The sequence below is a fragment of the Poeciliopsis prolifica genome, unplaced genomic scaffold, assembly GCF_027474105.1.
Source record: "Poeciliopsis prolifica strain line A6 unplaced genomic scaffold, Auburn_PproV2 SCAFFOLD004, whole genome shotgun sequence".
In the NCBI taxonomy this organism is placed as follows: Eukaryota; Metazoa; Chordata; class Actinopteri; order Cyprinodontiformes; family Poeciliidae; genus Poeciliopsis; species Poeciliopsis prolifica.
In genome coordinates, this window is record NW_026562379.1 from 6,305,917 (window position 1) to 6,318,888 (window position 12,972).

General features: G+C 39.0%; 1 protein-coding gene across 1 annotated transcript in view; it reads left to right on the forward strand.

Moving 5' to 3' along the window:
• Positions 1-12,735, forward strand: part of serpini1 (serpin peptidase inhibitor, clade I (neuroserpin), member 1) — an 18,208-nt gene extending 5,473 nt beyond the window's left edge. Inside the window, exons 2-9 of the mRNA XM_055027712.1 lie at positions 4,898-5,193; positions 6,245-6,475; positions 6,696-6,890; positions 8,155-8,359; positions 9,520-9,617; positions 10,370-10,456; positions 10,601-10,690; positions 11,871-12,735. Of these exons, the coding sequence (XP_054883687.1) occupies positions 4,920-5,193; positions 6,245-6,475; positions 6,696-6,890; positions 8,155-8,359; positions 9,520-9,617; positions 10,370-10,456; positions 10,601-10,690; positions 11,871-11,947 (1,257 nt within the window). The 5' untranslated portion in view covers positions 4,898-4,919 and the 3' untranslated portion in view covers positions 11,948-12,735. The remainder of the gene's footprint in view (positions 1-4,897; positions 5,194-6,244; positions 6,476-6,695; positions 6,891-8,154; positions 8,360-9,519; positions 9,618-10,369; positions 10,457-10,600; positions 10,691-11,870) is intronic.
• Positions 12,736-12,972: the final 237 nt, after the last annotated feature.

Genomic DNA, 12,972 nt, shown 5'->3' on the forward strand with positions numbered 1-12,972 from the left:
ATATCAGTCAATAAATTTGCATTTATTTAGATTCACCATTAACTAAACAATTAGGAGGCTATTTTAATCTAAATGTTATTATTTCCATGAGCAGAACGGGCTTATGGAAGACTTTTGCCAAGCTTCTTCAGTCAAGTGGAGTCCGATCACCAAGAAAACAACTTTCTGACTATAGTTTGTTTCAGACATTTCTTAGCGTTCCTGTTGTTGACCTTGTTTCAGCTGAAACAAGGTCAACAACTAGTGAGCTAGTACAGAGATGCTCTCTGTACTAGCTCACAGTACAGAGAGCATCTCATAATATTTACCGTCTTCTCTTCATTTCTAGCCCACAGTCAAAATAAAAGTCGAATAAAAGTGTTGACTACTGAACTTGAAAGGTAAAAATTCAATTTCTTCCATAAAATGAGTTATGCTGTCATATGAAAAGACAGTTTGATGGATTGGATCCTCCTTATTGGGGTCTTCATCCACCACTGGAGTGTCCTACTTTGTCTCCTACTGACAGCAAAGTAGTTAAAAGTTTTAATCTGTTTGGGTTTCATGTCAGCAAAGCTGCTCAGTAGGATGGTTCAGCTTCTGCTCTACAATGAACTTATACAATTTTATGAAATAATAACTTTTATTTGACTAAAGATCGAAGAAATACTGTGAGAAATTAGAATGGTGTTGAAGCTTCATTTCAAAACATAAATTGTACGTCAACTTTCCCAGTTGCAACGAGTTGAGAGAGTTTTTAATACATTTTCACTGCAGAAAGAGCTGAAATCAGAGAGTTTCACTGCAGGAGTGATTTCACATTAATGATGTCGGTTTAATGTAAGTTTAATCACTTTCACTGTGCGCATGCATGTGTCTTCCTGCATTTGCCTCGGTTCAAGTTAAAATGGAAAGCTGCCCCAGTGGCACCTCTAAGGAAAACTCATGAATGATAATCAGCATCCATTATCTCCGTTCTGCGAAGCCCTTCATAAGTTATACATATTCAAAGTGAAGTCATGCCAAGATTACCCTGCCATTTTCTACAGACACACTGCGGGAATTCAAGGTTTTTCTGTGCCAGACATAATCATGGACATCACTCTCTACAGCTTATTCCCAGAGGAATGGGTCTTGATGAAAAAGAATGTTAGCATTTTCACAGAATTTGTCTAGGCCTCAGCACTTTGAAAGCGTTAAACCTCATAAATAAGAAAAAAAAATAGTCTGCTGCATCTACTCATTTTCAGAGAGATGAAAGGAGAAGCCACATTCAGGTTTGTCTTTTTTTTTTTTTCCCCTGAAACTGCAGTGCAGTCCTGACTGTTAATCTTGTGTGTGTGTATTACAGAGGGGGGACATTAAGTGACTGGAACTGATGTGCAGAGATCTTTCAAAGAGAGATGTTATTGGTGGCAGAAATTGCTTAGTGGAGTATGAAAAGAGAAAGGGGTTTATCTACCTACCTTGAAGGAGTGAGATATATTCAAAGGGTGAAAGAAAAATGTCTCCCCATCAGCTTGGCGAAATGAAAAATGCCCATCACTTGCAGTTGCCTTGGTAATCTTGATTTGAAATTCTGCGTAAGCACCTGAGGTGGCGTGCGTGTGCCTCTGTGTGCTTGTGGATCTGAATCGCGAAGCGAGGATGTTTAGTAAATTCCCCTGGTCTTCCAGGCATGCTGTCGAAAGGTGTCAAGTTTAAATGGCAGTAAGGATTACGTACTTGAACACGTCATGTTTTGATTGCAAAAATGTCAACCAGCGAACTATTCTGTCTGAGAATTAGGATTACGCAGAGAGATTAAAGGCAGCTTTTAAAGGCCAGAGAGTTTAATTGCATGGAATTAACTTGTCAGGATTAAACTCCTGTAACTCAAACCACGGGAGATCTCCTGACGTATTCTGTCCTTTTAGTCGCAGGGGAGCATTTATGGCTGGTCGTTAGTGCTTCCCTTTTAAGGTATTGTGGGAAAACCACCTGAGTAGACCAAAACTAAAGCTGTGCTCAGGCTCATCAATGATCAGGCTGGCAAAGCGTGGGACCAGCTGACAGATGGAGCGCCACAACTCCAAAGGTCGAAACGGTGTCACCATTTCAAGTAAAAGCCAGCCAGCCGTGGTGCTGTTATCCTCTCATGCTTTCACACCGCCACACATGGTGACTGCTCTCCCTGCCTGAGCTTTGTTGCTCAGACTTTTCTTACAGAAAAATAGGAGTGCCAGTCTTTAAAAAGTTCAGCTCCCACAACTCAGAAGGTCAGAAACATTACCTGCATTTACATGTGTGCCAGCTGCTCTTTCCCTCTTCGTTTTTCTGGGCAACATGGGATGAACAGGATTAGGTGAGAATGGTTTCCTGTATAAATAAGAGCTGGAGTGTGTGACGGTGGCAGCTGCATAAGGTTTTTGTCATGCAAATAAATTAGGCCATGAAATCATTTAAAGATTGCTCTTAAATGCTTAATTGGACATTTGTACTACAGTTGACCCAACTATTACAGGGGGAGATATAAACATTAATCTGCATTAATATGGTGCACACAAAACTATTAAGCTATGACTTTATTGAAACAACATTTAATTTTACTATTCAGTCTTCTCAGAATCCTTCATTTTTTGTCTAAATCTGTCAGATTGTGAGATCTTTTCACCTTTTCCGGAGCCCTCTTAAATTTTCTGCAGGCTTAAATTAATTTTTAACTCCCGTTTTGATGTTCGAAAATGTTCTTTTGTTCAAGAGAAGTCAATCTCATGGTGATTTGGACTTATAATAATGATGATAAAAGAAATCATGTTTTTTAAATCTTTTGATAATACGCACCTTGCCCAAAACTCCTCAATCTGGTTATGTTGAGATGGCAACTTGTCTATTTCATTTTGTAAAGGAGAATCATGCTTTGGCTGATTCCAGCAAATGTAAATCCAGCTGGACTTCTCCTCATAAAAACCAGTTTGCTGTGATCCTTTAGGCCATTCAAGTAGAGTACTGACAATTTCATATACATATGTTCACTGAAAAGGGTGGAAGAGGGTTATACGGCAGCAGACTGTGAAATGCAAAATGGATTGTCACGCTTTTGACTTCTCTGTTCATATGCAGCAACAAATTCCATGAGAAGACTTTGTTTCTCTCTTTAACCATTCACAGTCAACACTTGTCTTTACTGAAACTATCCCAGCTAAAAAAATGTAGCTGTTGTTTCAAACTACTGGTGGCCACAGATAAGGTGCTCTCTCCCGAGAATTAACACTAGTATGACTGCAAGCAGTGCTGGAGTCGAAATAATAATCAGCCTGAACCGTGGCATGAAACCCGATGGGTTTTTGGGAAAGTCTACGAGGAAGATTAATCCATATCAGGCTTTAGTTAATCCTACAGTGCTTGTTAATGAATTTCAAGGTTTTTCTCGCCAGAAGGACAGAACTATGTTAGAACTGGATCCTGCTTTACTGTCAGATGGATTGGCTCAGAGGAAAGAACAGGACACAGCGGGATGGGGCGCCCATTCTTCTGGCCGATATCCATTGTTTCTGTTGTTGGCAGCACTGTCACCTGCCATCTCACACACATAGCATTAGCCTGCAGATTCCAGCCATTCTTGGGACCGCTAATTGCATCTCTGATGCCAGCGGCGCAGCAGAAAAAACGACAACAAAACAGTCTGTTACCTCTTTATCACTGTCTAAATTCAACAACTTCTTGCACGTTTCGGCTTTATACCCCCAACTCTCTGTTTCTCCATTTGGCCAGAAAAACACAATGTTGCTTGGCAACAACAGTACTAGAAAAATAGTACAGTGTCTATCTGTAATCGCTTCAGTGTAGGGAGGTAAAGAGTCAAAGAAGGTAGAAAAGTGGAGAGACAAGAGGCTGGGGTAGGCAGATAAAACTAGGATGACAGGGAGAGTGAGTTGAGAAAATGCTGACGACAAAAAAATTGGTGTTTAAGATTGATCTTGTATATTTTTCTCTAATCCACATATGCTCATATATTAGGATACACCTCCTTTATCAGTCTGTTTACGTCCCTTAGCCATCAACAAACTAGCAGTGTAGTTCTGACAGCATGTCTTGCTTTAAAGGCAACAGTGTCCAACATCTGCCCTGGAGACCATCTTGATTTTGTGCTACATTACGACTACAAGTCACGACTGGTACAAGCTCGACCAGGAGAGATCGTTGATACAGATGGAAAATTTTGATTTTTAACGAGGTCAAAATTATTACTGACAGATTAAAATCTACTTTTTAAAATCTCTAGAAAATGTTGGGTACAACATAAAGTATTTGTCTTATGATACCTCACAGAGATGGAGGGATTATATCTGTGTGAAAAAATGTGGTCTTCAACCAAATTGTTTGTGTCTTCATTTCCCAGTACCACACCAAGACAATTTGCAAACTGGATGCCTTTCTTTTTAAAAGTGTTCGTTAGTTCATTGACTCAGTTTAATGGAATTTAATGGTGTTTTTATAAGAAGTAGTCTTTTTTTAAATATAAAAGTTGTTTGCTTCCTTTGCTTTTTCATTCCTGTAAGATTTAAAATGACAGAACAATTGGCAGGCATTTCTTGTTTTGCTGTTGACCTTGATATTCTTTGTGTTTTTTCATATCCCTGGTGTTTTTTCTCTGTCAGAAGGTTTGGGACGTTTCCTTTTTTTACCTCTTGTCTCTACACCTCTTTATCTTCCCTATAATCCTCTTCCCTCTGCTCATCACTCGGTCCCCTCCACAAATCATTTCCTCTCATCATGTTCATCTGCTTGCCTTCCTGTCACATTTTTTTGGGCGCGCATCCCCCTCCATATCACTTATTTTTCCGTAACTGATCTATCTATCCAGCTCCACAGCTTTTCCTTATATAATTGTTCATCTTATTTTGCTTTCCTTTCATTTGTTCCTCCTTTGGACCAGCTCTCCCGTGGTCTGCGCTGAGATGTCAGACGTGGAGGTTTCGACTCCGCTCTTCCTCTTCCTGCTCTCCATCCTGTTGCCGGGCTACGGTTGCTGGGCGGCGGACGTTCCAGAGGACGCCACATCGGAGTTTTCGGTCAGACTGTACCACCGGCTGCAGGCTGCAGGGGGTCAGGAAAACATCATTTTTTCTCCACTGAGTGTGTCTGTTGCCCTGGGTATGGTGGAGCTGGGAGCCCGGGGGGCTTCACTGGAGGAGATACGAGAGGCTGTGGGATTCAGTCACTTACTGCCTGGTGAGATGAACTTCCCAAGCATCACACTCAACAGGCTGAGAGAATAATGCACCATTGTCCTGTATGGTTGTCAGATCAGGTGCTGTGGTTTACAGCACCAGCAGATTCAAATTGTCCACTTATTAAATAACTCATTTGTAAAATCTGAAAGATAATTGTTTTGTTTTTTTCATGTAGAAATGTATAGAAAATCAATTTACTACACATTTAAAACTTTATTTTAAAATTCACAATTTCAAATTCCTTAAAAATATAAAATGGATAGTTTAGATTTTTTTTTCAGATGAGTCCTTTTGAAAAACAACAGGTAAATATCTTACCTGCTGCTGAAAGGCTCTTAGCCACTTCACATGACGAGTTATAGGTTGCCAGTCTGCTAACTTGAACAAGCTTTCCATTGAACGCTTTGGATTACCAAGCCAGATTACAAAATGATATTGCTCCACTGGTGTTAGTGGTTTTTAATCTCTTGTTCAGATGCTCTCTCCACACTGATGAAGGTTCACTCCCCTCAGCATGACAGGGGAGATGGACCTGTTTCCTGTTGAATAATTGACCACTTGGTGGCCATGTTCATTCAATTTTCAGACTGAGATGATCAGGTGGTCATTTTGAATGGCCGGCAAGATTTGAACATTGTGGCAAAGCAGTACACTGTAAATGTAAACATTATTTTAGTCTGATACAAATGACAAAGTATGATGAAAAATTCATGTAGCAAAAGCACATAATACTCCACAAACAAAACCTGATGCTTCAGATATAGGAACAGCATGACAAAACAAGAAAGACTACCTGAGTACAATAATGATTTGTGCTCTGAAAAACTTAACTTTTTAGGTAGTATTTGTAAATTTCATGTTTGAGTACTAGATAAAGAAAAAATGTGGCTAATATTTCAAAATATTACTCAAAAGGGAAAAATAAAAGATCCTCAATTTAACTCGTATGACTTTGACATGGCAAAGGTGTGTAAACATGTACTACATGCGTGTACAGGATACACACACACAGGGACGGGATGAATGTGTGTCTGGTGTTATCCATGTAGGTGTGGAGTTCTCCTTGCTCCAGAACTTGACAGAGGCGCTCTCCGATGATGACGCCCAGTACGTGATCCGGTTTGCAAACAGCCTCTTCCTGCAGGAAGGTATCAGCTTTAACCCAGACTTTCTACACCTGATGAAGAAATACTTTCAGGCCGAAGTGAAAACTGTGGATTTCAGCGAATCTCTGGTGGTCGCCGAACAAATCAACAACTGGGTGGAGAATCACACAGAGAGTAAGTGAGGCAAGACTGTATGATTATCAAGATGGCGAGCTGCGAATAAATGTTTACAATTTTTACTTTAACTAGAAGAAACCAAGCTGTGTAAAGCCTAGGTGCACTAATGCTTCACAATTCTTTGTCATGACTTCATAGCTTCAGTAGAGCATTGACCTTCTTTAGGAAAATTATCCAGATTTAGAACATAATTAAGTCGAAATTTTATTCCATGCAGGTAAGATTCGCTCACTGGTGTCAGCCGAGGATTTCAGCAGCATCACCCGTCTCACTCTGTTGAACGCCGTCTATTTCCGAGGATCCTGGAAAAATCAGTTCAGGCCAGAGAACACCAGAACCTTTTCCTTTAGTAGAGATGATGGCTCCGAGGTCCAGACCCTGATGATGTACCAACAGGGAGACTTTTACTACGGTAGGCAGGAGTCTGCATGCCCATGTGTGCTGAACTGGACCAGTGTGTCTTTATTTGGAAATTTTACTTTACTGCACTTACTTCTGTGTGTGATTTAAAATGTTAATGTAAGGCCTAAAATATTGATATTTAGTGTTAGCAGAGTGAAAGGCATTTTTTCAGCTCAGTGAATTTACCCACATTTGTAACAGTTGTTCTCCTAAAATATAAAATATTTCAGCATTTCCTCTCAGCCTTTTACTCTCCTTAGAGCCTTCTATACTGCTAAAAACAGTTGCATCATGTTGTTGAGCTGCAACTAAAATTGGTGCATTTGAGTTATTTTGGTGACATCTGCATGTGTGGGCAGAGCGTTCACACACACATGCAGATACATATTCATGCATACACACTCATGAGCAAGAGGGATCCCTAATGTGTTTTCCTCTGAGTCCTGAGGGTGTGAATGTGTCAACTGTGTGTGTGAGAGCTGTAAACAGGGACAGGTCCTTGTGGAGAAGACCACATTTTTTCCATCTCATTTTGCAGAACAATCATAGTGGCTAGTAACCAGTTCTTCCTTAATCACCTGTGTGGTTCCTGTTTCTTGAAACCACCTCAGCGGCACCACAAACCAGATCTAGCTGGGTATTGCGTAGAAGCAATTTCTTTGGCAGCAATCTCTATTGGTTGATTGGCCTTAAAATTCGCAACAAGACTGTATGATTATCAAGATGGTGAGCTGCGAATAAATATTTAATGATTAAATACTGACATTCTAACCTTTTTTTAATTGTTAATTAATTGTACTAATGTTAATACTCCACAATTCACACCAAAACGTGTAGTATCATGTATCCTGGGTTCATCAGGTTCTGGTGGCTTTTCAAGTTTTTACTCCAGCTGCAGTCCACCCTGTGTCCTTCACAATCATTTTAACCTTAACCCAGAGGTGTCCCTGTTACCTGTACAAGTTTTACTGAAACTTTTTTTCTTCTACTTGCAATTTACCGTATTCTTTGCTGAAATGTACTAAGCATCTGTAACTTTTTCATGCTTTCTAAAATGTATTTATTCAAATTATTTTGTGTCGGTCATTTATTTTCAAGTGACTAGATTTTGATTAAAACACTTCAGAAATGACTTTACAAAATATCAGTCATTCTATATGCGTCATGATTCAATTTGTGGATGTTCCTCCACAACTAAAGTCCAAGCGCAACGCTTTGGCATTTACTTGTGTCGTGACACGTCAGTGGCCTTGTTTTGGTCTCTTTTTGATCAGGTGAATTCAGTGATGGCTCCCAGGAGGCTGGCGGTGTGTACCAAGTCCTGGAGATGCCCTATGAGGGAGAAGACATGTCCATGATGATCATACTGCCCCGGCAGGAAGTTCCTCTGGCTTCCCTGGAGCCCATCATTAAAGCACCACTGCTGGAGGAATGGGCAAACAATGTTAAACGACAGAAGGTGGAGGTGTACCTGCCGAGGTGAGAAACAACATATTCATGCACATCAAGGCAAGACAGAAAGTTATGATTCTGCCCTTCATGCATTAGTTTAATAAACTCTGCATTTATGGAGTAAGGCTACCCTGTGCGTAACGCCTAGGTTTTATGAACTACGGTACTTCCTCCTCTGTCAGTCTGTTTTCTATAAAAGCAGATCTTTATTCTTTTTTCCTGCAGATAAAATCAATTAATATAATTTTTTCATAGGAAATAGAACACTTTTATTGGTATGAAAAGTGAAGATGTTTTGATAGAATTTACTAAAATAAGTTGTCATAAGTTAATCATTACTGCCCTTCTGCTAACCTGTATGTAATACGACTTAAGAAATGTTCAATGTTAATTATATGGTTAGGGTTTTTTTTTTCCATTTTATTCATGAAAAACATTTAATTTATAAGTTTTATCAAATTATCCATTAAGACACAACACAAACATTTTACTGAACTCTTTCAAATGTTTATATACACTTGTGTAGGTAATTTTTTTTCTTATTACAGTCACAAATTATAACCTTTTTATTCAGCTCAATTAAATGTATGTGACAGATTAGCATAATGTGGAAAGAAAATCAGTCTTCATTTTTTCTTAAAGTTGTTGCAACAAATATTAGTCAAAGTCATTTAATTATGTAATTCTTTGACAGCCTTAGATGTTTGTTGGAGAACATTAGAGAACAAAAAGAACTGTTAATGCTCCATGTTACGGAATCCGATTCAGTTCCCATGAACTGAACTGTCTCTCTCTGCCCAAATCCTGTCTTTGAACTGCTAATGATTGCCACTAGTTTTACAAATACACTTTTGAAAAGGTGGTTAACAAAACTGGATTTATGAATTACCAAGGACAGTAGGTATATTTTCTCAGAGTGAGATTATATTTGTATATTTCTTTGAGGATCTGAAACAAAATGGTGAAACAACAAAACAAAAACAGAAGGGATTTGTAAGGCAAATACTTTTTCAAAGCATTGTGTTCTTCTCCTACTTTACAGTTTTTTATATGTCTATTAAATAAAGTCATTGTAACTACATTGTGTTTATATTGCTGCAGTTTAATGCTATTTTATCATCAGTTTTCCTTCTATGAGTTCTCATCTTGTTTCTCTTTTACGTTGACTAACTGACATCCTCTATCAGGTTTAAGGTGGAGCAGAAGATTGATCTGAGAACCACCCTGCAGGACCTGGGAATTATCAAAATCTTCACCAATGACGCTGATCTCTCTGCCATGTCAGGTGAGGCATGACACACAAGGCTGGTGAATTTTCATAATAATCACATGGATACAAACAGCGTGACAAAAGCTGGTAAATGAGCGGAGTCTACATATTGGCAGCAAGAGGTAATGTTCTATATCTTTTTTAAGGTAACCACAGTAATTGTCAGTGAGTGGGCAGTTCAGAGCTGTCACATCAAGCAGTAAAAATAGATCCTCAGAGAGCAGCTCAGATACACACAGCCAAAGAAATATGGGATGTATATGGAGATATTTTACATCTGCACCAGAAAGACACAAAAAGTTAACATATATAACCCAATATACAAGAAATGATGGAATAAAACCTTTAATTTAGTATGCTTTGATAACATTAATTATGCTGTTGAAATCACCCAAATTCAATAATGTGGAACAAAGGGGATTACATTGTAAAGTCTAGTCTTTAGCCAGAATAGCAACTTGTGCACGTTCCTATTCAAACAGATTCAGCTTCACATGTACTCAGAGGACAGGTCAGGCAGATAAGAAGAAGGCCACTTAACTCACTTACAGTCTCTGTGGAAATAATTAGGCTGGATTTAATGTCTTAAGCAAGGTGCCCCTTGATGCAGTCTATCTGTCTGCTTGTCAGTGCTGGTTTAATAAACACCCATGGCTATTGTGTGTTTATACTTGAGCTAAACATGCAATTTATAGTCTATATTAAAACTTCATTGCCTTCCTATGTGCATGTTAAAAAGACAGTTGTGACGCCTGTGTCTTGTGCAGATGGTAAGGACCTGTACATTGGAAAGGCAGTGCAAAAGGCTTATCTGGAGGTGACGGAGGAAGGTTCAGAAGGAGCTGTTGGATCTGGTAGTTTTTTTTTGTTTGTTTTTTTTTTTTTTGCAGGGGCATTTCACTGAATAACTTCTATACACTGAAATTAATTTAAACTACACTGATTACTGTGGATAAGTAGAAAAGGTACTGAACTGATCCCTCATTGTTCTCTGTCAGGTATGATTGCCTTGACCAGGACTCTGGTGCTGAATCAGCAGGTCATGGCGGATCATCCATTCTTCTTTGTCATCAGAAACAGAAGAACAGGTGTGTCTGCGCGTGCGCGTTTGTGTATGTGTATATCAGTGTGCAGTATAACAGGAGCCTTGTGCAGAGGACATTCCAAAAGAGTAGAACTTTTCCATATTTTTGACATGTCACAACAACAAACTCTAGTTGTTGTTTTTTTTACTGGATTTGTATGTATTGAGAAAACACAATGCAGTGCATTTCTGTGAAGTAGAAGGAAAATATTACATGATGCTCAAAATAGTAAAAGTGTGGGTTTGGATTGTTTCTCAGGTCCCTTTACTCATAAATAAAATCCAGTGCAACGAACTGCCTTCAGATGTAAAATTATAAGTGAACAAACATCACCCGTTTGTCCTAAAATGTCAACATAAGATTTTAGGACAAACAGGTGGAACAAAATCTGTTCAGATGAGATCAAAATGTAACTTTTTAGCTTACGTGCAGAATGATATTGATGTCAGAAAACTAAAACTGCACATCACACTGAACACGCTGTCCTCACAGTGAAACATAATGCTGGCAGCATCATGCTGTGGGCTTGCTTTTCTGTAGCAGGTATGTTGCTAGGAATTTGATGTAGCTAAATAAATGGAAAGTCTGTCAGAAATGAGCTCTGTCGGTTTGGGCTGCCCAAGTCCAATCCTCGAGAGCGTCCATCCAGCCACTTTTAGAGACATCTCAACTCCAAAATACCTAAGTCACACAGCTGAGACCCCTCAGCAGGATCCATTCATCTCAACGGAGACCTGTTAACAAACACTTCGTCTGATTCAGGTGTGATGGAGAAGACGTGTATCTAGAAGTTGCACAATGGCAGCTGTCGAGGACTCTACTTGGACACCTCCAATAGATAATCTGCACCAAGTTGATGCTCTCAGTAGCTTTCCATCCTATCTGACTTCTGAAAAAGGATGCGACAGTTCTGTTATTTTCACCTTCAAGAAGTGTTTAAAAGAAATAAATCACATCTATCATAATTTTTCTCCCAATTTACATTTATGCACTTTTTTGTGTTGGTTTACTGTAAAAAAATAAATCCCAAAGTATTAATATGAATATACTGCTGCAAGGCACTATGTTCAAAAAATGTTAAGTCCAGACAGTCTATGAATTTAATGAGCATGATTCTGCCTGTACGCCAGGTTTCTGCTGTTCACATAACTGAAACTTTCCTTTACGTGTCTTTTTCTTTAAGGCTCCATTCTTTTCATGGGCAGAGTCATGACTCCCGAAGTCGTCGAGCCCTTCGACCACAACTTTGACTCCATTTAGACGAGACGCAAGGCTGCTCTGTCAATCAAATCCTGACGTCATAAATGCTACCTATTCTCTATCGCCATCCTCAGCTCTGTTTTATACTCTTTACAAAGAATATATACATTATTCTATTATAATATGTTATATGATGAAACTACGACATACAAGCATTCAGTATAATGTGACAGAGTTTTTATACTGGAAGCTTTAAATTCTAGGATACAGACACGCAGACAGGTAGAAGTAAATATTCACTAGTAAAGTGCGGTTTGTATGAGCCACAGGGACACACTGTATGTAAACCATGCACAGCCCCTTTAAGTTCAGCTCAGGAGCTTCTGCTTCTTACTCACCTGCTACATAAAAACATATGACACTCAAAATGTACTCAACTTAAGAGCAACACTTCAGCTATATTTCTGTATGATTAGCATTGTGTTTTATATGCATAAATTTGCTTACTTTTTATTGCAGATAAAACTGTGCAAGCATTGCGTTCCTACAAAGTATCTTAGTATTGAGACATTTTCGGTCTGCTGTAGGCACATGGCTTAGCTCCTGAGGAAATATTATGCCTTATCATATGTGAATGGTTAATTGGGCCTGAGCTGGGCATCGTACAGGTAAGCCGAGGGGATTGTGTAACTAGGCCAGGTTGCTATGGCAATGGACCAGAGGATGAAGGAAGATCTGCAGCACTCTTGTGGATGTACATTGAGCAGGAAACAGTAACACCAGCTGTATTGATTCTTTTATTTGACCAAACCTGAATGTGTTTCCATTAAAATATCTCTCTCTCTATATATATGGACATATAATCGTTTGCGTGTGATTACTGGGTTTTTGTATCACTAAAGGACACTGTTTTAAGCAACATGACTTGTATAACTGTGACGACAACATACTGTATAAGCTTCTGCTGGGCTATTTAAACATAATTTGGAATTAGGAGAAGAAAAAATAAATGTCACTTTACAAAAATACTTCAGCATTTGTAAATTCAGACACTGGCACAGCTTATTTTTTCATGAAATATGCAC